The sequence below is a fragment of the Myxocyprinus asiaticus genome, chromosome 6, assembly GCF_019703515.2.
Source record: "Myxocyprinus asiaticus isolate MX2 ecotype Aquarium Trade chromosome 6, UBuf_Myxa_2, whole genome shotgun sequence".
NCBI lineage: Eukaryota > Metazoa > Chordata > Actinopteri > Cypriniformes > Catostomidae > Myxocyprinus > Myxocyprinus asiaticus.
The window spans coordinates 19,844,313-19,869,887 of record NC_059349.1 but is presented as its reverse complement, the minus strand read 5'-3'; the positions used below and the strand labels follow the sequence as shown (position 1 = coordinate 19,869,887).

At 40.2% G+C, this 25,575-nt stretch overlaps 1 protein-coding gene across 6 annotated transcripts in view; it reads left to right on the top strand.

The window, feature by feature from the left end:
* Nucleotides 1-25,575, top strand: part of LOC127442429 (receptor-type tyrosine-protein phosphatase F) — a 301,235-nt gene that overhangs the window by 268,846 nt on the left and 6,814 nt on the right. For all 6 annotated transcript variants that reach the window (XM_051700458.1, XM_051700457.1, XM_051700461.1 and 3 more), the window contains 9 exons: nucleotides 3,912-4,035; nucleotides 4,198-4,373; nucleotides 5,777-5,896; nucleotides 5,987-6,141; nucleotides 12,566-12,851; nucleotides 14,588-14,766; nucleotides 22,627-22,753; nucleotides 23,209-23,334; nucleotides 23,886-24,040. In XM_051700458.1, coding sequence (XP_051556418.1) covers nucleotides 3,912-4,035; nucleotides 4,198-4,373; nucleotides 5,777-5,896; nucleotides 5,987-6,141; nucleotides 12,566-12,851; nucleotides 14,588-14,766; nucleotides 22,627-22,753; nucleotides 23,209-23,334; nucleotides 23,886-24,040 — 1,448 coding nt within the window. The remainder of the gene's footprint in view (nucleotides 1-3,911; nucleotides 4,036-4,197; nucleotides 4,374-5,776; nucleotides 5,897-5,986; nucleotides 6,142-12,565; nucleotides 12,852-14,587; nucleotides 14,767-22,626; nucleotides 22,754-23,208; nucleotides 23,335-23,885; nucleotides 24,041-25,575) is intronic.

Sequence of the window (25,575 nt, the reverse complement as noted above, 5' to 3'; positions counted from 1 at the left end):
ACCTCCCACTGCTATCATTATCCGCATCTCTCAAGCTTGTCAGCCCATGTAGTGACAGCTTATATTCGCTCGACTTGTTTGCCAAGTACCGCCAGTCAGCATACCAGCTGTCTTGTTCGCGCATTACCTGAACTTATGTGCGAAAGCTCATAGCGAGGTAAATGTTTTTCCAAGATTCTTGTTGATAAACTGGCAAAGCAACACTTAGCACATCAGATACTTCAATATGCCAATTTATTCTTATCTAGCACAGAGGATTTGCTGTTTACTTTTTAGCTTTTTTTTCCTGGGTGGAAATTGAAAAAGCCAATTGTCTTTTGATGTCAGAGTGCTTTCTGTAAGATTCCTGTGTTTATGGAAAACCTAGAAATGTCAGGGAAGTTTAAAAATTTGATTTCCAGACCTGGAAATTAAATAAAGCTGATCAAGTCATTAAAATGTACATTTACATGTATGTATTTGGTAAACACTTTTATCTAAAGTGACTTCCATTCAGACGCATTCTTGCGGTCCTGTGCAAGATGCTGAAAAAACAACAAGACGTTGTGCAGTAAGAAGACGTCAGTCTAGTGCATGTTTACATTCTTGACATGCCATTTATAAAATGCAGCGCTCCTGTACAAGACACTGAAAAAACAATGTTTACATAGAAAAACAAAAACAGTGCAAATAGACACAAAAACACATTCAATGGCCCCTTACAATGCATTCAAGCTATAATTTTTTTCAGTACATTCATTCCTTTAGAATTAAACCTGTGACCATGGTATTGCCAGTGCCACGCTCTACCTGTTGAGCCACAGGAATACCTATAGTCTATAGTGAATATCCATTTTTCTAGTTGTGCTCAGCTCTGAAATATATTTCATTATCTATAAATTACTTTTTGTACTTGCAATCTCTATAAAAACCAGTAATTATGAATGACTGGACAAGTCATGGAAATTCATTGGTCAAAAAGTATGTGAACTCTGTGGCAGTTTACAGAAGCCCATCAAAATTAAATCTCTATTTGGAGAGAGACATTTGTCATTGACAAAACAAGCATCACACATTTAAGAGGATCTGTGGAAGCTGGTGTTATCCCAGATCAGCTGAAAGGTGTGGAGGTTGATGGACACTGAGTCGATCAGAGCCTTGTCCACAACAGGCAGATCAGTGCTGAATAACAAGAGACCCCGTGACATTATTGAACGGCCGAGCAGGCTGCTGCATATTGTCGTCAATCGATGCTCAGATACGACCCGGTGTCATTTGAACCAGGGAGCCTTGAATTTGAGAAAAAGAGGGAGAGACTGCCAACCCATCTCTAGCCCCATGAGTAATCCTCTGTAGTCAGAATGAGAAATCCAATAACCAACTCAATGCAAATCCGTGCAATGCAAAGTGCATCTTTCATTCCTTCCTGAAATAAGAATGCACATCCTCAGAAGTCAAAATTTAAATCAGAAATCAAATTTATTTAAAGCTAAATCTGTCAGGAATAAATGAAGGGATGGCTACAATTCAGTGGAACTGCAACACGTTGTACTGCATACTACTGACCTTAAAGACTTTGAATTGTCTGCCGAGTGCCGTTTTCTTTCCTGTGTTGATGTATTTCCTGTTTAAACAGGGAGTTGGGATGGGACATATCAGTAGGCTTGTACCTTTTTTTTTTTTTAAATAGCTAATTGCCTTTTGTTTACGTCGAAGTCCTGTAAACAACACGTCACAGCTTGAGGAAGAAAGCAATTGAGACACTTTCAAAATAAATTTGCAAATAGTTGATGGTTGGGAAAGGAAATAAACAATGAGTGTTAGTTAAGGATGTATGATATATCAGCAGCCTTATTGGTATCGATCGATAAATGTGTTTTTTTTTTGTTTTTTTTAAGTTAACGGTTATCATCCAACAAGAAAATTAGGAAATTATGTTTGCATTCCTTATTGTGGTCTTTTGATAGGTTTTAATTAAGTGCAATGCACTGTATTTATAAAAGTAGCTCATTCGTCACATTATAATTTTCAGTCAATAGACTGAAATTTCTTTATTTAACTGGTTCATAGTAGGCTACATTTGGTAAATGATGATTGTGGGAAAATAATTTATATGTTTCCTTGCAGGTTCCTTGTTTTCTGCATTTGAAGTTGTTTTAAAATAAAAGCAATTTTCCACTGTTCGTTTGATTTCATTTGAAGTACTCTGGATGTGGCTTTATAACCTGAACCTTTTGTTTTTGTAATCAGGCACACAGAATGTAGATTTATATCCAGATTTATATTTATCTGCAAAAATATCGGCTATCAGCCTCCAAATATAATGAATTATTGGTTATCGCATCGGTCAAAATTTCCTAGTGTTAGTGAAACACATCAGCGAACTATGATTTGCTACTTGCTATTGGTAGTCAGAGGGGGATTATAATTATAATTTAGGGGGAGGGACATTCTCATTCTAGAGAGCATTTTATTAGACAAAAATTTGTGTAGTGCAAGGTGAGTCATCAATATATTAGATTTGTTCTGCCGAAAAATTTTAAATACATATATCTGTTAAACATTTAGGAGTACCCTAGCATGTGGATGACCCCAAAACTAACAGACATGGACAAAAAAACCACATCTTCAATTTTTAGTTTGTGCAATTTTAGTTTTAGTCTTTCATGGTTGTAATGTGAGCATGACCTTCAAAAAGTTGCACATGTAGGATGGTTAGATAACTGACCTCTAATAAAAAGGTCCTATCTGGAACATCTGTTACTTGAACATTTTGAGGTATGGCCTCATGCAATCAGCCAGCATTATATGCAGTGTTTCAGTCAACATGTGTTCATCAGTCCTCTCTCTTTAGAGTTTCCTGTCTGTCTACATAAATCCACAATCTCCCTGTTGGGTCCGCTATTCCTCGGCCATTGCTGTTCCCTCTTCACTCCTGTCAGCAGGCACCAAATCAAGTGCAGACATGAAGTCCACATGGACACAAGTTTTCCATTAGGCCAGCCCGAGCATCTTTACGCTCTTTCCTTTGAATCTTGAGTATCAAACCCATATGCCTGAATGCAGAAACTTTACAGGGTGCATGCCCCCTGAGATTTCTGAGTCAAGTCGATTTCTGAAGCATCAAATATTGTCCAAATTTGGTCAGTCCAATACAGTCGCTTCTTCCTTAGATCATTTGCTTAAAACTGAACATCATCTATCCACCCTAATATCACTCCAAACTCCAAATATGACTCCCCCCCCACAAACACAATTATCAAAATGGCAAAGATACTTTTTCCACTGAACAGAAATGCGTGGTGATTTAAGCTGGGGTCCCCTTGATCACTAATTGAAAACTCTACCACTAGATTAGACTAACAAGTCTTATGCATATTAATTGAACTACTAAGTCAAACCATTTTTATTTTTTTTCCTTTGGTCATGCTGTATCTTGCCTAAAAATGTAGATACATGGCACCTCTCCGTGAATAAGCTCAGATATGCACACAGTGTGTCACAGGAACTATTATGTTTGAATTAGAGTGTCAAAGAACACTAAACTATCTGTTGGTTGGTTCTGATAACATAGCAGAAAATTAATTTGTGCTCTTATTGCAGGGCAGTTGATCACTAGTAAGGGATGAAAACTGAAATATACCCACAAAGGGGTCCAAATTACCACTCTCGAGCTTGGTAATTTGAGTTGCCAGTCCATCAGTTCTAACATCCCCTGGTGACAAAATCATCTCTGGTTCTTCTGGGTCTCCGTTCAAAATGTTGGGTTGCTATAGAAACAAAGCCTCTCCTGCTGAATTGAAGCTAGTTCAAATTTACCCCTGCGGCACTCTGTGGTATCAAGCTTCAAACAAGGTACCTCAAAAGGCTGAACAGAATTTTCTTTCTCTTTCTCCCTCCCTTTCTTTGTCCTCTCCTCTTTTCTACTGCAGTCCATTGATCCAAGCCAGCAGTTCACATGGGAACACTCCAATTTGGAGGTCAACAAGCCAAAGAACCGTTATGCCAATGTTATTGCTTATGACCACTCGAGGGTCGTTCTTACTCCTGTGGATGGTAAGCGTCAAACTCATTTTCAGAACTCTTGACCTTTAGCATTTCATAATGGCGACAGTGTTTCTGGATGCATGTAATTACCACAAATGTAGAGGGCATATGTTTGTTTGGTTCAAGTGGGTCACCAGTGAGCTCTTCTATATTTGTGTACTGTTTTTGCAGGTGTTCCAGGTAGTGACTACATTAATTCTAACTACATTGATGGCTACCGTAAGCAGAATGCCTACATCGCCACACAGGGCCCTCTGCCTGAGACTCTGAGTGACTTCTGGAGGATGGTTTGGGAGCAGAGAGCCAGTACCATTGTTATGATGACCAGATTGGAAGAGAAGTCCAGGGTAGGTATCACGGGTGAAGGAATGATCTCAAACGGGGGGATTTGCTAGCCAGCTGTGTAAAATTATGATTTGAAAAGGATAGTTCACCCAAAAATGAAAATTCTTTCATTTACTCACCCTCATCTTGTGACTTTATTTTTTCCATTGAACACAAAAGATGATGTTAGGCAGTATGTTAGCCTCAGTAACCATTTACTTTTACTGCATCTTTTTTCCATACACTGTCTGAAGAAATGTGATTGTACCTTTAGGGCTACAACAGAGTCAGTGGGGTAGAGTGTCATGCCTGACAGTAGATAACCTGTAATACCTACCCTGGGGAATTTGTGCCGGTTTAGTTGATAGATGGAAAGTCATATTGCAAGTAAAGGCTTGTGATGAAAACCTCCATGATAGAGAGACATATGTGACCTAGTTTCACCACTGGCAGGTGATCTGCCATGGGGGGGGGGGGGTTAACGGAATACATGTAATGGGATTAGGTATTTAAAATACAAAATATTAGTAACTGTATTCCACTACAGTTACAATTTAAATAATTGGTTATCAGAAAACAGTTACATTTAAAAAGTTTTTTGATTACTGAAGACATTACTTTGCATTTTATTGTCATTTGTTCCATTTAATATTTAGTCTATTCGGTTGGAAAACATTTATCCAAATAAATGACGCAATCCAAAGAGCATTTGTACAGCGGTGAAACACTTTCTTTAGATGTGTAACATTCATTCGAGCAGACAGAAAAGTAATGGGAGAGCGGGGCACAAACTAACACAGGGCAAGTTGTAACACACATAGTTTAAATGTTTCCACAGACACTGGTAAGATGAAACTTCATTTGTCTACTTGTTGCCATATCAACACTATGTAGAGAGAAAATTAGGGCACAATTCAAAAACCTTTGGAAGATATCGCCAACAATTCATTTTAAAGTAGCAAAAGTAAAAATTCACAAGTTAATTTCCATCTCTGTTTTTAGTGTTTATTTAAAACGAGGCAAACTTGGTATCATTTTAAGCTCCAATCTGTTAACTTCCCCAAAAAGTGTTAGTTTGTGCCCCGCTCTCCTCTAAGTTTGAAGTAAGCTTGGAGCAGCAGAAATAGAAATAAACCTTTTGTAAATTGTCATGTGAACATTTAGCTTTATGCTAAGCTAAAATTCTATTTCTAGCCATTTCACATGCACCTGTTACCAGGCACAATTATATTTTTTTTTTATCAAGAAAATCTACGTTAGATCATTATTTGTTCAACATCCCAACCCAGAGTATGAGTAAAAGTAACAGTGATGCCTCTCTTAGTAAGCATCACTAAAAATAAGTTTGAATATTAAGTATGTGTACTTTAAGGGGACTTCTGTGCTCTAGTTTTTGACTGTGTTTCACTCCTTTCCTCAAAAACAGGTAAAGTGTGACCAGTATTGGCCCATTCGTGGCACAGAGACTTACGGAATGATCCAAGTCACCATGCTTGATGCTGTCGAGTTGGCCACTTACAGTGTGCGCACCTTTGCCCTTTACAAGGTACAAAAGTTGCTTGTCTTTCCTTCTCTTTATAGTAAGTTTACACTTTTGCAGAAACTTATCTTCCTTTCTCCCACTTTTTTCGAGCAGAACGGCTCTAGCGAGAAACGTGAGGTCAGGCAGTTCCAGTTCATGGCCTGGCCGGACCACGGAGTGCCTGAATACCCAACCCCCATCCTAGCCTTCCTACGCAGGGTCAAAGCCTGCAACCCTCCTGATGCAGGACCCATGGTAGTGCACTGCAGGTGAGTGCTCTTATAAAACTCTGTAGCAAAGTGAGCAGTTGTACGTTTGCTTTATGGAACTTCAGTTGCTAGAAACAATTTAGAACACTGATATATATATATATATATATATATATATATATATATATATATATATATATATATATATATATATACAACCCCAAATCTGAAAACGTTGGGACAGGAGTGATTTGTAAATTATATTCACCCTTTGCTATATTGAAAGCACTACAACTACACATTATATGATGTTTTTCCTTGTGAATTTCATTGTTGTTTGGAAATGTACAGTAATTTCAAATCAGATGATTGCAACACACTCCAAAAAAGTTGAGACGGGCAATTTAAGACTAATAACAATTTGATGAGTTGAAATAACAAGGCAATGTGAAACAGGAGATGTTAAACAGGTGAGGCAATCATGTCATAGTATATAGGGAGCCTCCAAAAACAGCCTAGTCCTTCAAGAGCAAAGATCATTCGAGACTTGTCAATTTACCAACAGATGCTTCAGCAAATAACCCAGCACTTTGAGAACAATGTTCCCCAAAGACAAATTGGAAGGATTTGGGGCATTTCACCCTCTACAGTGCACAATATAGTTAAAAGATTCAAGGAACCTGGTCAAATCTCAGTGCGTAAAGAGCAAGACGAAAACCACTTCTAAATGCATGCGATCTCTGATCCCTCAGATGTCACTGTCTTAAAAAACATAATTCATCTGTAATGGATATCATGAACATGGGCATGGGATTACTTTAGTAAATATTTGTTAGTCAACACCATTCACCGCTACATCCACAGATGCAAGTTAAGACTTTACTATGCAAAGCAGAAGCCCTACATCAACACTGTCCAGAAGCGCTGCCGACTTCTCTGGGCTTGGTCTCATCTTAGATGGAAAGTAGAATAGTGAAACTGTGTTTTTTGGTCTGAAGAGTCCACATTTCAAAATGTTTTTGAAAAACGAAGTTGTTGTGATATCCAGGCCAAAGAGGAAAAGGACCATCCAAGCTGTTATCAGCATCAGATCCAAAAGCCAGTGTCTGTATGGGCCAGGGGTGTGTCAGTGCCCATGGCATGGGTAATTTGCACATCTGTGAGAACACCATGAATGCAGACGGATATCACATATCAAATCACATGTACATAAGTATTCACAGCCTTTGCCATGACACTGAAAATTGAGCTCGGGTGCATCCTGTTTCCACTGATCATCCTTGAGATGTTTCTACAACTTGATTGGAGCCCACCTGTGGTAAATTCAGTTGATTGGACATGATTTGGAAAGGCACACACCTGTCTATATAAGGTCCCACAGTTAACAGTGAATGTCAGAGCACAAACCAAGCTATGAAGTCCAAGGAATTGTCTGTAGACCTCCGAGACAGGATTGTATCGAGGCACAGATCTGGGGAAGGGTACAAAAACATTTCTGCAGCATTGAAGGTCCCAATGAGCGCAGTGGCCTCCATCATCCATAAATGGAAGAAGTTTGGAACCACCAGGACTCTTCCTAGAGCTGGCCGCCCAGCCAAACTGAGCAATCGGGGGAGAAGGGCCTTAGTCAGGGAGGTGACCAAGAATCCGATGGTCACTCTGACAGAGCTCCAGCGTCTCTCTGTGGAGAGAGGAGAACCTTCCAGAAGAACAACCATCTCTGCAGCACTCCACCAATCAGGCCTGTATGGTAGAGTGGCCAGACGGAAGCCACTCCTCAATAAAAGGCACATGACAGCCCGCCTGGAGTTTGCCAAAAGGCACCTGAAGGACTCTCAGACCATGAGAAACAAAGATTGAACTCTTTGGCCTGAATGGCAAGCGTCATGTCTGGAGGAAACCAGGCACCGCTCATCACCTGGCCAATACCATCCCTACAGTGAAGCATGGTGGTGGCAGCATCATGCTGTGGGGATGTTTTTCAGCGGCAGGAACTGGGAGACTAGTCAGGATCGAGGGAAAGATGAATGCAGCAATGTACAGAGACATCCTTGATGAAAACCTGCTCCAGAGCGCTCTGGACCTCAGACTGGGGCGAAGGTTCATCTTCCAACAGGACAACGACCCTAAGCACACAGCCAAGATAACAAAGGAGTGGCTACGGGACAACTCTGTGAATGTCCTTGAGTGGCCCAGCCAGAGCCCAGACTTGAACCCGATTGAACATCTCTGGAGAGATCTGAAAATGGCTGTGCACCGACGCTCCCCATCCAACCTGATGGAGCTTGAGAGGTCCTGCAAAGAAGAATGGGAGAAACTGCCATCCAAAAATAGGTGTGCCAAGCTTGTAGCATCATACTCAAAAAGACTTGAGGCTGTAATTGGTGCCAAAGGTGCTTCAACAAAGTATTGAGCAAAGGCTGTGATTACTTATGTACATGTGATTTTTTTTTTTTTTTTTTTATATAAATTTGCAAAGATTTCAAACAAACTTCTTTCACATTGTCATTATGAGGTATTGTTTGTAGAATTTTGAGGAAAATAATGAATTGTATCCATTTTGGAATAAGGCTGTAACATAACAAAATGTGGAAAAAGTGAAGCGCTGTGAATACTTTCCGGATGCACTGTATATATATATATATATATATATACACACACACACACACACACACACACACACACATATACAGTACTGTGCAAAAGTTTTAGGCACTTGTGAAAAATGTTGCATAGTGAGGATTTCTTCAAAAATAGTGCCATAATTAGTTTTCATTTTTCAATTAACATCATCCAAAAGTGTAGTAAACATTAAAAAAGCTAAATCAATATTTGGTGTGACCAACTTTTCCTTCAAAACAGCCCCAATTCTCCTAGGGACACCTGGACACAATTTTTCTTGGTTGTTGGCAGATAGGATGTTCCAAGCTTCTTGGAGAATTTGCCACAGTTCTTCTATATATTTAGGCTGTCTCAATTGCTTCTGTCTCTTCATGTAATCCCAGATTGACTCGATGTTCAGTAGGGGTCTCTGTGGGGCCATGCCATCTGTTGCAGGGCTCCCTGTTCTTCTGTTCTATTCTATTCTATTTGCAGAAGGAATGTTTGGGAGTCTAAAATGTATATTACCTATTGACACACTGCAACTAAAGATATAAATAACCATCTTAAGACAAATGTTTTTGTTAAACATCTTATGTGCCTAAGACTTTTGTACAGTACTGTGTGTGTGTGTGTGTGTGTGTGTATATATATATATATATATATGTATATGTACAGGTGCATCTCAATAAATTAGAATGTCGTGGAAAAGTTCATTTATTTCAGTAATTCAACTCAAATTGTGAAACTCGTGTATTAAATAAATTCAATGCACACAGACTGAAGTAGTTTAAGTCTTTGGTTCTTTTAATTGTGATGATTTTGGCTCACATTTAACAAAAACCCACCAATTCACTATCTAAAAAAATTAGAATATGGTGACATGCCAATCAGCTAATCAACTCAAAACACCTGCAAAGGTTTCCTGAGCCTTCAAAATGGTCTCTCAGTTTGGTTCACTAGGCTACACAATCATGGGGAAGACTGCTGATCTGACAGTTGTCCAGAAGACAATCATTGACACCCTTCACAAGGAGGGTAAGCCACAAACATTCATTGCCAAAGAAGCTGGCTGTTCACAGAGTGCTGTATCCAAGCATGTTAACAGAAAGTTGAGTGGAGGGAAAAAGTGTGGAAGACAAAGATGCACAACCAACCGAGAGAACCGCAGCCTTATGATTGTCAAGCAAAATCGATTCAAGAATTTGGGTGAACTTCACAAGGAATGGACTGAGGCTGGGGTCAAGGCATCAAGAGCCACCACTCACAGACATGTCAAGGAATTTGGCTACAGTTGTCGTATTCCTCTTGTCAAGCCACTCCTGAACCACAGACAACGTCAGAGGCATCTTACCTGGGCTAAGGAGAAGAAGAACTGGACTGTTGCCCAGTGTTCCAAAGTCCTCTTTTCAGATGAGAGCAAGTTTTGTATTTCATTTGGAAACCAAGGTCCTAGAGTCTGGAGGAAGGGTGGAGAAGCTCATAGCCCAAGTTGCTTGAAGTCCAGTGTTAAGTTTCCACAGTCTGTGATGATTTGGGGTGCAATGTCATCTGCTGGTGTTGGTCCATTGTGTTTTTTGAAAACCAAAGTCACTGCACCCGTTTACCAAGAAATTTTGGAGCACTTCAGGCTTCCTTCTGCTGACCAGCTTTTTAAAGATGCTGATTTCATTTTCCAGCAGGATTTGGCACCTGCCCACACTGCCAAAAGCACCAAAAGTTGGTTAAATGACCATGGTGTTGGTGTGCTTGACTGGCCAGCAAACTCACCAGACCTGAACCCCATAGAGAATCTATGGGGTATTGTCAAGAGGAAAATGAGAAACAAGAGACCAAAAAATGCAGATGAGCTGAAGGCCACTGTCAAAGAAACCTGGGCTTCCATACCACCTCAGCAGTGCCACAAACTGATCACCTCCATGCCACGCCGAATTGAGGCAGTAATTAAAGCAAAAGGAGCCCCTACCAAGTACTGAGTACATATACAGTAAATGAACATACTTTCCAGAAGGCCAACAATTCACTAAAAATGTTTTTTTTATTGGTCTTATGATGTATTCTAATTTTTTGAGATAGTGAATTGGTGGGTTTTTGTTAAATGTGAGCCAAAATCATGACAATTAAAAGAACCAAAGACTTAAACTACTTCAGTCTGTGTGCATTGAATTTATTTAATACACGAGTTTCAAAATTTGAGTTGAATTACTGAAATAAATTAACTTTTCCACGACATTCTAATTTATTGAGATGCACCTGTATATGTATAGCTCTGGATTGCTGACAGAACAGTAAACTGCCAGTGTTTAAGTTGCCATATTGGTATGCCATAACTGCCATAGAGCCTCAGTGACTGACAGCCGGTACGGTCTCCAACCTCCGGATGTGACAGTTGCCTTTCGCCCCCTAGTGACAGAGTTAGTAGGATCTTTTGGTTATAGTTTAACCCCTTAGGATTTACCCAAAATTAAAGGCTTATAACTCAACAAAAAAACTAGAAGGGTCAGTTGTTTGGTATCATTTTAAAGAAGATTTATCAATTTGTTTAATAATATAGATTGAAAAATTCTGAGACTCTCAGCCAAAGAAACTGCTAAAAAAAAATCAATCACAAAAAAACTTGAGCCATAAATGTACTTTATTTTTCTAAATTGACATTATATATCTCAGGGTGTAAATAAGGTAGCATGGAAAAACTGATTTTGTTTTGTGCCCAATCATGTAATCTTTAACTGAGTAAAATTTTGTTTGATACGACAAAGCAATCAAAAGTTAAGCATTACAAAAATAATTTATCCTAGTATCCAAAAGCCACTCCAAACAAATAAAACTTAATAATTGTACATAAGAACTAATTACATATGCAAATACAACAATGACTAAAGGTATGCTCTCTCTCCAAAGCATGCAGGCATGAGTAACGAGATCTCATTCAGTTCCATTCTGTCTTATGAGCCATCATTGAGTCTGTGTCATGTACTTGGTGCCATCTCCTGGTGGCCATATGTAATTAGTGATTGATCCTCTTTGCCCGTATTTGGATGACTTCCACCTCTAGTTGCAGCGATCTGAATCCTAATACGATTAATTTAGCGTGCCATGATGGTGGACAACGTACTACATCATTTCCAATGAAGTCATCTGATCCAGGAAAGCTAACGTGTTTTTAGCCAAAAGCACATTATGTGCTGTGTGTACATTGTGCTTCATGTAGATTATCTAATGATCAATGCATCCGATTACGTTGTGTGTGGGCTCGATTTTAAAGATATGAAATGTGATATTTTATATTCTGTTTACTTTTCATGAAGTTATAAGCGAAAATGCAGCTTTTTTCAGTAATCAGGGTTAAGTAATATTTAAAGATTTACTTTATAAATGAAACACCACATATGTAACATTTAAACTTTGATTATAAATTTTAATATATTTCGATACTTCACCAAAGCATGGCCCCGTATGTATCCACGAAGGTCTGGGCTAAGCCCCGAATATCTACTGACCCTAGAATGCCCCTGCTTTGGTGCAAATGTATTTCTCACTAAGCAATATAGATAATACTGATACAGTATTTTACCCAGTGTTTGTTTCATGTGTTAGGCTGGTAAATCACACTTCTGCTGTTGTTTGTGCATTTATAAAATTGTCAATTTTTCTATTCAGCCTGTGTCATGTTAAATATTTTGCATATTGTTTTGGCCTAAACAGTACATAAATATCATGTTTAATATAAAAAATATTGTTTACTTTTGTATAATAAACAATTATCATGCTATATTGCTATATTATGCACTAATGTGTTGGGTTGCCACTTGTTCAATATAACATTTGGATCCTGAAGTAAACCAGTTTAGAACCACTGGTCTAACCATCTTGTGTCTCACAGTGCTGGAGTGGGCCGCACAGGATGCTTCATAGTCATTGATGCCATGCTGGAACGTATGAAGCACGAGAAGACTGTAGACATATACGGCCATGTCACTTGCATGAGAGCCCAGAGGAACTACATGGTGCAGACGGAGGACCAGTACATCTTTATCCACGAGGCCCTGCTGGAGGCTGCCACCTGCGGTAACACTGAGGTTCCCGCCCGAAACCTGTATGCACACATCCAGAAACTCACCCAGCCACCACCTGGAGAGACAGTCACAGCCATGGAGCTGGAATTTAAGGTGACTGCACATCACCACACCACATATATAAGCATACTCATGATTACAGTTAGAAAAACTTCTGAATGCTTAAATTATACAAATAGTTTCAATTTAATACACTTGTTATCCAAGTCACAGCCCACTTAGCTCTCATTTGCATAAAGTGTAGCTTTTCTCAAATTTTTGATGCTCTCACTCAAGGATGTAACCAAATACTTTAGATTGGAGGGGCACCAGAAGTAGGATTGTAAGTATATCAACTAGTCTGAATATTGGGGGAGACGCATCCCACTCAATGTCTACAGAGCGCAACAGTTTAGTTCTGGAATTAAAAGTCCCATTCATTTTTCCTTAGGGAAATTAATTATTAACAGTGTCTAACAAATCTTTACTGAAAAAGTTTTGTGGTTGTTAATCGATGGTATTTACTTCTGATGAAGCCATTTGTCTGCATTATTTCAACATAATTTAAAACAAATCACATTTAATAGTAATAGTATATCTTAATAGTGTAATTCCTGGTGATGAACTACACTTCCTGAAAAATTGTGAAGAGAAAGACCCACCAATCAGAGAACTGTGGCAAACAAAGTGTGCCAGAAGAGCTCTGAGGCAACCGCCCACTCCCATAGTGCACTGTGAATAACACAATCGAGTCGGTCTACCTACACTCTCAAACTGCTTGTACATTTGTATATATCAGAATATTTTGCAAAACAAATTACAGTATATTGTTTCAATAATCGTACTCAATAACTTTAAATCAATAGTTTTATATTTTTCCACCATTATTAATTTGAATATGTCATTTGCAATGCTTTATGGGATTGAAGTTCATTTCCTCTATAAAGACATTAAGTACAAAGTCTTATGTCTTTTTGTCTGTTTTCCAAATACTTTTTCTGCTTCAAATCAAAGTTTGTAATGTTGTGATTCACCTCAGAGCTGTTTGGTTTGGTGCATGACTTAGAACTCTTTTATGAAGAGCTTTATGAAATCCCTATTATAAAATGAAAGTGAAAAATACTTCCAGAACCAAAACAGCTGAAAATGTGGGTGGGCACTGTTGCACTCTTTTTAGTGTTATGGCCCTGCTTTCACCGTTAGCTCTACTCTGCTATCCCACAATCCCTCGTGTGAGCCTGTCACTCAGCTCCAATAGAGAATGAATTGAAAACACCCGCTCACTATGTGCCAGTGGAGACATAGACTTACTCATAAATGTAGAAAGTATTAAAAAAGATCACATCAACTGAGGCGAGACATGTCGATGGCACTATAAAAGTTTTATTGAAAATGCGTTACTGTGCCATCTGTTAACATTCCCACTGGGATACAACTGAACACATATAACTATGAAGCTCACCTAAAAGTGGATTCTAGAAGTAGAAACAGCATCTGGCACAGAGATAGAAGTGGGCACCCAGTACAGCAGAACTTGTAGTAGAGCCAGTGGTCTCAATGTGCTCTCTGCTGCTGTCCATCTGTGCTTACTCTTCAATGCTGCCAGTCTCACCCTCACTTTCCCAGTCAGCCTGTTACCCCTGCAACCCCCTGCACTGCTGCAGAGTTCCAGCCTGACATCTGCTCGCCTTCAATTAACAATCACAGCACAACACCACACAACAAACAGGGTTTTAGCCCTACACTATAGGGCACAGCTCACCCACATTTACAAATGATTTTTTTCCGAACTGCCTGGTTATGTTTCTTGTTTACTGTCGGGCCTTCTGAACCAAGCTTTGTTTCCACAGAGGCTTGCCAACTCCAAAGCCCACACCTCACGATTCATCAGTGCCAACCTGCCCTGCAACAAGTTCAAGAATCGGCTGGTCAATATTATGCCCTTTGAGTCCACACGGGTGTGCCTGCAGCCAATCAGAGGAGTGGAGGGTTCTGACTACATCAATGCCAGTTGCATCGATGGATACAGGTAGCTCTAAAAAAAAAAAATAATAATAAATAAATAAATAAATAAATATATATATATATATATATATATATTTTTTTTTTTTGTTTTTTTTTTTTTTTTTTTGCATTATGACATGACAATTAGGCACATACCCTGCTCCCAATATATATTGTATATTTATATATACATACAGTATATACACTCACTGAGCACTTTATTAGGAACGCAATGGTCCTAATAAAGCTCCCAATGTGGTCTTCTGCCCATCCTCCTCAAGGTTTGACTTGTTGTGCATTTTGAGATGCTATTCTGCTCACTACAATTGTACAGAGTGGTTTTCTGAGTTACCGTAGCCTTGCTGTCAGCTCGAACCAGTCTGGCCATTCTCTGTTGACGTCTATCATCAACAAGGCGTTTTTGTCTACAGAACTGCCACTCACTGGATGATTTTTGTTTTTGGCACCATTCTGAGTAAACTCTAGAGACTGTTGTGTGTGAAAATCCCAGGAGATCAGCAGTTACAGAAATACTCAAACCAGCCCATCTGGCACCAACAATCATGCCATGGTCAAAATCACTGAGTAAATGTTTTCCCCATTCTGATGGATTGAAACAACCACACCTTCTTTTTCCAGAGCAGCCTGTATTTCTTCTGAGGTTACCTGTGGGTATTTCTTTGTATCCCGAACAATTCTTCTGGCAGTTGTGGCTGAAATCTTTCTTGGTCTACCTGACCTTGGCTTGGTATCAAGAGATCCCCGAATTTTCCATTTCTTAATAAGTGATTGAACAGTACTGACTGGCATTTTCAAGGCTTTGGATATCTTTTTATATTCTTTTCCATCTTTATAAAGTTCCATTACCTTGTTACGCAGGTCTTTTGACAGTTCTTTTCTGCTCCCCATGGCTCATTATCTAGCCTGCTCAGTGCATCCACGTGAGAGCTAACAAACTCATTGACTATTTATACACAGGCACTGATTGAAATTTAAAAAGCCACAGGTGTGGGAAATTAACCTTTAATTGCCATTTAAACCTGTGTGTGTCACCTTGTGTGTCTGTAACAAGGCCAAACATTCAGGGGTATGTAAACTTTTTATCAGGGCCATTTGGGTGATTTCTGTTATCATTATGATTTAAGAAGGAGCCAAACAACTATGTGATGATAAATGGCTTCATATGATCACTATCCTTAAATAAAAGATTTCACAATTTCTGCCAGGGTATGCAAACTTTTGAGCACAACTGTGTGTGTGTATGTGTATATATATATATATATATATATATATATATATATATATATATATATATATATAAACTCAGCAAAAAAAAGAAACGTCCCTTTTTCAGGACACTGTATTTTAAAGATAATTTTGTAAAAATTCAAATAACTTCACAGATCTTTATTGTAAAGGGTTTAAACAATGTTTTCCATGCTTGTTCAATGAACCATAAACAATTAATGGACATGTACCTGTGGAACGGTCATTAAGACACTAACAGCTTACAGACGGTAGGCAATTAAGGTTATTTAAAAAAATTTAGTTATAAAAATTTAGGACACTAAAGAGACCTTTCTACTGACTCTGAAAAACACCAAAAGAAAGATGCCCAGGGTCCCTACTCATCCGCGAGAACGTGCCTTAGGCATGCTGCATGGAGGCATGAGGACTGCGGGTGTGGTCAGGGCAGTAAATTGCAATGTCCGTACTGTGAGACGCCTAAGACAGTGCTACAGGGAGACAGGAAGAACAGATGATCGTCCTCGCAGTGGCAGACCACGTGTAACAACACCTGCACAGGATCGGGACAGGTACAGGATGGCAGCAACAACTGCCTGAGTTACATCAGGAACATACAATCCCTCCATCAGTGCTCAGACTGTCTGCAAGAGGCTGAGAGAGGCTGGACTGAGGGCTTGTAGGCCTGTTGTAAGGCAGGTCCTTACCAGACATCACTGGCAACAATGTCGCCTATGGGCACAAACCCACCTTTGCTGGACCAGACAGGACTGGCAAAAAGTGCTCTTCATAGACGAGTTATGGTTTTGTCTCACCAGGGGTGATGGTCGGACTCGCGTTTATCACTGAAGGAATGAGCGTTACACCGAGGCCTGTACTCTGAAGCAGGATTGATTTGGAGGTGGAGGGTCCGTTATGGTCTGGGGCGGTGTGTCACAGCATCATCGGACTGAGCTTGTTGTCATTGCAGGCAATCTCAATGCTGTGCATTACAGGGAAGACATCCTCCTCCCTCATGTGGTACCCTTCCTGCAGGCTTATCCTGACATGACCCTCCAGCATGACAATGCCACCAGCCATACTGCTCGTTCTGTGTGTGATTTCCTGCAAGACAGTAATGTCAGTGTTCTGCCATGTCCAGCAAAGAGCCCAGATCTCAATCCCCCCTTTGTTCAGGGACACATTATTCCATAGTCACATGTCAGTGAAACTTGTTCAGTTTGTCTTAGTTGTTGAATCTTTTTATGTTCATACAAATATTTACACGTTAAGTTTGCTGAAAATAAAAGCAGCTGAAAGTTAGAGGATGTTTATTTTTTTTGCTGAGTTTTTATATATATATATATATATATATATATATATATGATCAGCCACAACATTAAAACTACCTGCCTAATATTGTGTAGGTTCCCCTCGTGCCGCCAAAACCAGCGCTAACCCGCATCTCAGTATAGCATTTAGAGATGCTATTCTTCTCACCACAATTGTACAGAGCAGTTATCTGAGTTACCGTAGACTTTGTCAGTTCGAACCAATCTGGCCATTCTCTGTTGACCTCTCTCATCAACAAGGCATTTCCGTCCGCAGAACTGCCACTCTCTGGATGTTTTTTTTGTTTTTGGCCTCATTCGGAGTAAATTCTAGAGACTGTTGTGCGTGAAAATCCCAGGAGATCAGCAGTTACAGAAATACTCAAACCAGCCCGTCTGGAAGGGGGCCTGGGTTGCTCAGTGGTAAAAGACACTGGCTACCACCCCTGGAGTTCGCTAGTTCGAATCCCAGGGCGTGCTGAGTTCACATGGGGTAACCTCCTCGTGGTCGCTATAATGTGGTCAGTTCTCTGTGGGGCGCGTGGTGAGTTGAGTGTGGATGCCACGGTGGATGGCGTGAAGCCTCCACACGCGCTATGTCTCCGTGGCAACGCACTCAACAAGCCACGTGATAAGATGCGCAGGTTGATGGTCTCAGACGTGGAGGCAGCTGGGATTTGTCCTCCGCCACCCGGATTGAGGCGAATCACTACGCGACCACGAGGACTTAAAAGCGCATTGAGCATTCCAAATTGGGAGGAAAAAAAAACAAAAAACCTGCCACTAACAATCATCCATGCGATTTTCTAATCAGACAATCATGTGGCAGCAATGCAATGCACAAAATCATGCAGATACGGGTCAGGAGCTTATTGTTCACATCAACCATCAGAATGGGGAAAAAATTTGGACAGTGGCATGATTGTTGGTGCCAGATGGGCTGGTTTGAGTATTTCTGTAACTGCTGATCTCCTGGGATTTTCACGCACAACAGTCTCTAGAATTCACTCAGAATGGTGCCAAAAACAAAAAACATCCAGTGAGCGGCAGTAGCAGTAATGACAATTAGATTTGTTTTTGTTTTTTATTTTGTTTTTTTGCTTATGGTAATGAATTTGGGGGATATGTGCTTAATTGTCATGAAAATAATGTCACAACGGAACCAGTTGGTTTTGTTATTTTTATCTGTGGGTTTGTTGACATCTACAGTGCATCCGGAAAGTATTCACAGCGCTTCACTTTTTCCACATTTTGTTATGTTACAGCCTTATTCCAAAATGGATTAAATTCATTATTTTCCTCAAAATTCTACAAACTATACCCCATAATGACAACGTGAAAGAAGTTTGTTTGAAATCTTTGCAAATTTATTAAAAATAAAAAATGAAAAAAATCACATGTACATAAGTATTCACAGCCTTTGCCATGACACTCAAAATTGAGCTCAGGTGCATCCTGTTTCCACTGATCATCCTTGAGATGTTTCTACAACTTGATTGGAGTCCACCTGTTGTAAATTCAGTTGATTGGACATGATTTGGAAAGGCACACACCTGTCTATATAAGGTCCCACAGTTAACAGTGCATGTCAGAGCACAAACCAAGCCATGAAGTCCAAGGAACTGTCTGTAGACCTCCGAGACAGGATTGTATCGAGGCACAGATCTGGGTAAGGTTACAGAAAAATTTCTGCAGCATTGAAGGTCCCAAAGAGCACAGTGGCCTCCATCATCCATAAATGGAAGAAGTTTGGAACCACCAGGACTCTTCCTAGAGCTGGCTGCCCGGCCAAACTGAGTGATCAGGGGAGAAGGGCCTTAGTCAGGGAGGTGACCAAGAACCCGATGGTCACTCTGACAGAGCTCCAGCGTTTCTCTATGGAGAGAGGAGAACCTTCCAGAAGAACAACCATCTCTGCAGCACTCCACCAATCAGACCTGTATGGCAGAGTGGCCAGACAGAAGCCACTCCTCAGTAAAAGGCCCATGACAGCCCGCCTGGAGGACTCTCAGACCATGAGAAACAAAATTCTCTGGTCTGATGAAACAAAGATTGAACTCTTTGGCCTGAATGGCAAGCGTCATGTCTGGAGGAAACCAGGCACCGCTCATCACCTGGCCAATACCATCCCTACAGTGAAGCATGGTGGTGGCAGCATCATGTTGTGGGGATGTTTTTCAGCAGCAGGAACTGGGAGACTAGTCAGGATCGAGGGAAAGATGAATGCAGCAATGTACAGAGACATCCTTGATGAAAACCTGCTCCAGAGCGCTCTGGACCTCAGATTGGGGCAAAGGTTCATCTTCCAACAGGACAACGACCCTAAGCACACAGCCAAGATAACAAAGGAGTGGCTACGGGACAACTCTGTGAATGTCCTTGAGTGGCCCAGCCAGAGCCCAGACTTGAACCCGATTGAACATCTCTGGAGAGATCTGAAAATGGCTGTGCACCGACGCTCCCCATCCAACCTGATGGAGCTTGAGAGGTCCTGCAAAGAAGAATGGGAGAAACTGCCCAAAAATAGGTGTGCCAAGCTTGTAGCATCATACTCAAAAAGGCTTGAGGCTGTAATTGGTGCCAAAGGTGCTTCAACAGAGTATTGAGCAAAGGCTGTGATTACTTATGTACATGTGATTTTTTTTTTTTTTTTTTTTTTTCATTTTTTATTTTTAATAAATTTGCAAAGATTTCAAACAAACTTCTTTCATGTTGTCATTATGGGGTATTGTTTGTAGAATTTTGAGGAAAATAATGAATTTAATCCATTTTGGAATAAGGCTGTAACATAACAAAATGTGGAAAAAGTGAAGCGCTGTGAATACTTTCCGGATGCACTGTATTTCTTTTTCCACTTGTACTTACATTAGAAGCCAATACTCATGCGATGTAATCGTACATAGTAAATGAAATTATCCATAACTCTTTTTTTTTTCTTGCTGCAATATTCTCCCTAAACAATGAGCAGCAGTGTAGTTTGTCTACACATTCTCAGCCTTCACATTTTCTGTTGCCGTACTGTGTCTGACAGCTGTTTATTGAATTACAAATGGAGGCGCTCTCTATGGGCTGAACGCTTGAGAAAATCTCAGACAGAATACTGAGAAAGAAAAGGCCAGTCGTGTTTGCCATAAAGCGGAGCGTGGGCACGAAATGTCACAGAGTCTGTCAAGGAAATGTCTTGGGGCTCGATAAATCAGCCCCTATCGTTCGAATTAAAACTTAATGAGAGCTACTCTGGATAAGCTCAACCTGTACATGTGGGTAATCGACTCCATTCACATTTTTAAACTAAATGAATATTAAACGTGCTTCTCTCTAGCCAAGCCTCTGGGTTTGTCTGCTCAGGGACCCATTGTCTTTTTAAAAAGTTGCTTTTATGCATCACATTAATGCAGTAAGAACAAAAACACACCTGACCTTCTTACTAGTTTACAAAGAGCTTCACCAGTCACATGCATACGTCATGAGAGCTGTTTTTGTGTTAGCTTTTATAACCATATTACAGTTTGTGTTGAATTCTGTTTGATTGGAGGAAAAAATAACCTCCAAAGAAGAACTGCGTGATTAATATTGTGGTAATTCAGCTTTCTCAAAGGCAGTGTGTCCCTGACGTGTGCTTCGTGTCCTTTGTAGAGATGTGTGTGTATGTGGATGCTCTGGAATGAGTGTTGGTGGGGGTCTCTCTCTACTCTGCTCTTCGTTCCTGCTCATCTTCCCCCTTTTCTCTTCTCTTCTGCCGTTTCTTTATTTGTCAGAACAATGCCCTGAGCAGACTTTAATCTCCCAGTTCCATGTTATTGCCTCACCTGCAGCACCTTCATTAGTTGCTAAACCGTGGCTCTGTTTGTATGAGACAGCGATGTGTTTGCCATGTGCATGCTGGTTATACGAGTTTCAATAGCAAAGCACACTGCTGCCACCCAGTGCTTATGTTAGGAACTGCTTCCTCCCTAGTTCTATGGATATTCAAAGGCACTTTTGACAATTATAGAATAGCAATGTGGTAAAACTACATATTTTAAATTTTGAATTTTAGTTGGTGGGTTGACTTAAAGGGCTAATCAACCACTTTTGTTTCCCTCGTCCCTTCAACCACACGCCCCTTTTTCCAAAACCCCACAATTTAAAAACATGTCAGCAAGCCCAATGTTTACATTTGTTAACATGGAAAATTATTGACAGTTGTAGAACATTTCTGATTTGCTAAAAAGTGTGGGCCACTCTTTTTTGTTGTTTACAGATGTTAGGGCTCTAGCTTACAGCCCTGTAGTTTAAGGTCATTTTCATCAGACACCCATCAGACGAGTCCTTAGATATATATTCAGTGGTCCTTGACCTTTTGGACTCTAAGGCCCATCATTGACTTTATTAACAGTAACTAGAAATGTCAGTTGGTTTATAAATAATAATAATAATAATAATTGTGATTAATTTTTTGATTCCAGAAGTTCCAAGAACCGCAAAACAGCCCTCAAAAAGTGTAACTGACAGCTATTCAACAAATCAAAAGGCTAAATAACTATAAACTTTTATAACCTTGCACAAAGCGATCATGAAAATTAAGATCTATGGATTTTGCATAATAACGCAATCATTGCTCACAAGCGATTTGAAATCAGACAGTTATTGCCTTTATTGTTAAAGGCCTTAAAGGAATATTCTGGGTTCAATTCAAGTTATGCTCAATCAACAGCATTTGTGGCATAATATGGATTACCCCAAAAATTAATTTCAACTCGTCCCTCCTTTTCTTTAAAAAAAAAAAAAGCTGAAATCTGGGTTACAGTGAGTCACTTACAATAGAAGTGAATTGGGCCAATCTGTAAACATTAAAATATTAACTCTTTCAAAAGTATAGCTACAAGATGTAAACAATATGCGTTAACATGATTTTAGTGTGTTAAAATCACTTACTAACGTTTTCTGTGTAAAGATAGCCAATTTTACAACTTCGTTGCCATGACAATGCAATGTCAACAAACCCTAAAATGACTGTAAAAATGACAATTTTAAACAACTTTACAGCTCAAATAATACTTGAGTTTTAACAGAAGAATTCATGTAAATGATTAAAAAAATTATAAGCTTCACATTTCTGCCTTTAAACTCTCCAAAAATTGGCCCTATTCACTTCCTAAGTGCCTCAATATAACCCAGATTTTTGCTTTTTTTTTTTTTTTTTTTTTTAAAGGAGGGACGAGTTGAAATACATTTTTGTGGTAATCAACTTTATGCCACAAATGCTTTCGATTTAGCTTAAATAGTATTGATATTCCTTTAATTGAATACATTAAATGTTCTCAAAAGCTTTTGTCCTATGTCCACAGACAACAAAAGGCCTATGTTGCCACTCAGGGTCCTCTAGCGGAGACCACTGAAGACTTCTGGAGGATGTTATGGGAGCACAATTCTACTATTGTAGTGATGCTGACCAAACTCAGAGAGATGGGACGGGTAAGAGCATGACCTTTTTTTAAAATGCATCGTATTTTTTTTTTTTATTCAGCATGAAATCATTAATGATCCTATTTTTTTGAAACTATGTAAGTTCTTATTGTAAACGATTTGTTGCTGCACGTTATCTCAAAGAGAAAATGTTTATTTTTGAATTCTTTTGTCAAAATGTAATAACTTGCTCCACAACTGAAACAATTACTTTTCGGACTAACATGTCCAAGCCCTCTTACCTGGCTAGCCCATTTTTCACGATCGAGTCAATTCCTCATAGATAGGCCTGTCTTTTATTTATTTTTTCTCATTGAATATATTGTTTCACCCTGAAATATGTAACATTACGGAAGTAAAATGGGTTGCGAATGCCGTTTCACCCTTAACCTTTTTCCTTTCACTCTCTCTCTATCTCTCTCTCTCTCTCTCTCTCTCTCTCTCTATCACTCCACCTCCTACAGGAGAAGTGCCATCAGTACTGGCCTGCTGAGCGCTCTGCCCGCTATCAGTACTTCGTGGTGGATCCCATGGCTGAATACAACATGCCGCAGTACATCCTGCGAGAGTTCAAAGTCACAGATGCCAGAGTACGTAGCCACACTCCATCTATCATTTACGTAGCCCTTTCATCGCCACATCTATCACCTGCCTTCAATCTATCCTGTAGTAGTCTGCCAGAAGAACAGTATTTGTGTTAATTATTCCATCTAAAAGTCACTCAGTGTGGTATTTGAGGGCACTGCTGGAGTGCGTGAGCAATCTTTTGCTGGCGCTGGATGTTTCGCATGAACCCAGCGCACTCACTTCCTGCAGCTCAGTGCAGGAGCGTGTCGCCTTGGACTTAAGTGCTGTCTATAGACTATAAATATGTCCAAGGTTATGAATAAGCTTGTAGCTCGTACGTACACTCACACGTTCATGCAGTGACCATATGGACGGAGACTCCCTACTGTGTGTGATCTGAATGGGAGGTGTCCAGCTGGTGTGAGTGAAAGTGAAAATGGGCAGTCTATTTTACCATACCAGGAGAGTTGTCCCCTCTGTAGCGTTAACACCGCGCCCTTGTTTCTCCAGTAATCCTGATGCATATGGATCAACATCAGACTAATAAACTGGAAAATCTCTACATTTCCTACAGGATGGCCAATCCAGAACCATTCGCCAGTTCCAGTTCACCGATTGGCCGGAGCAGGGAGTGCCAAAAACCGGTGAAGGATTCATTGATTTCATTGGCCAAGTTCATAAAACTAAGGAGCAGTTTGGGCAGGATGGACCAATCACTGTGCACTGCAGGTATGCTCTTCTAATAAAAAGTAATTCTGCTTGCAGAGATGACACATTTGAAAGGTCTGAAAGTGAATATGGATGGATAGCAAAATACATGCAGAGTTTTAAGCATGAATTTATATTATCAGTGCACTGGTTTTTGAAACATGGGGCAAAACAGGCTACACAATTGAAAAATAGAAGTCTGTGTCCCAAGTAAAATTAAATTAATCTGTTAAACATGTTCAGAGCTATTAAATTACATTTGGCTGCTTCCATTTTCTCACAAAATGTGTTTTCTTCCTTGCCATCATTCAGTCTTTGTCATCACTGTCAGATACAAAAATAATGTGCACTGTCATTTCAAATATATATATTTAAATAAATATTGACAAATATAGCATTCAACTTTAATTAAAGGGTTGGTTGACCCAAACTAACCCTCGCTAATTAGTGGCATGATCAGCATTCCCATGGGAACAATCATGAGGGAGAGAAATAACAAAACAAACAGAGCAGACTGACGAGCTCACCGGAAACCGTGACAGAACCCCGTAGATGACAACTGCAAGTAGTTGTGGGCACACTCAACCCAGACTGAATGATCGCTCTAAAAAGACGGATTATGGGAGGCCACACAGCGCTGGGTTTTCTCAAGTTCCTGATTTGCCCACTCGGCAGAATCCTGCACAAAAACCTGACACAAACTGGGGGCCTCTGTTAGAAACCACATTGACCAGGAGGCTATGAATGCAGAAGAAGTGGTTTATGACAGCCACAGCTGTCTCCCTCGCTGTGGGTAATTTGGGGAGGGGAATGAAATGAGCTGCCTTCGAGAACCGGTCCACAACAGTCAAAACGACTGTGTTGCCATGGGAAGGGGGGAGACCAGTAACAAAATCCATGGCTATGTGTTGCCAGGGTCTCGAAGGGACTGACAGCGGTTGGAGGAGCCCGGTCAGAGGGTTACTGGAGGTCTTATTAGTTGTGCAAACGGGACAAGCAGCAACGAACTGGCGTACATCCTGCACTATTGATGGCCATCAGAATCACTGTCTAATGAGCATATGGGTGCGAGCTGCCCCTGGATGACAAGCGAAGTTGGATGAGTGGCCCACTGTAGGACGTGCGTCCAAACTGATCGTGGAACAAACAACCGATTAGCTGGACATGTAGCGGGAGACGCAGTGTTTCGTAGCACAGCACAGACTTTAGCCACCTGAGTGGCAGGTGGAATGGTATCCGGTGGGATGGTAGAGGTCTCGATTTCGAAACATCAAGACAATGAATCGGGCTTGATGTTCTTAGAGCCCGGGCAATACGAAATGACGAATTTGAAATGGGTGAAAAATAGTGCCCAGCGAGCATGTCTAGAGTTAAGACATTTAGCGCTACGAATGTACTCTAGGTTTTTATGATAAGTCCATACCACGAAAGGTACCCCCGAACCCTCTAACCAATGACGCCACTCACCCAAAGCCAGCCGGACAGCCAGTAATTTTCTGCTACCAACATCGTAGTTCCATTCAGCTGGTGTTAAGCAGTGCGAAAAAAAGCACACG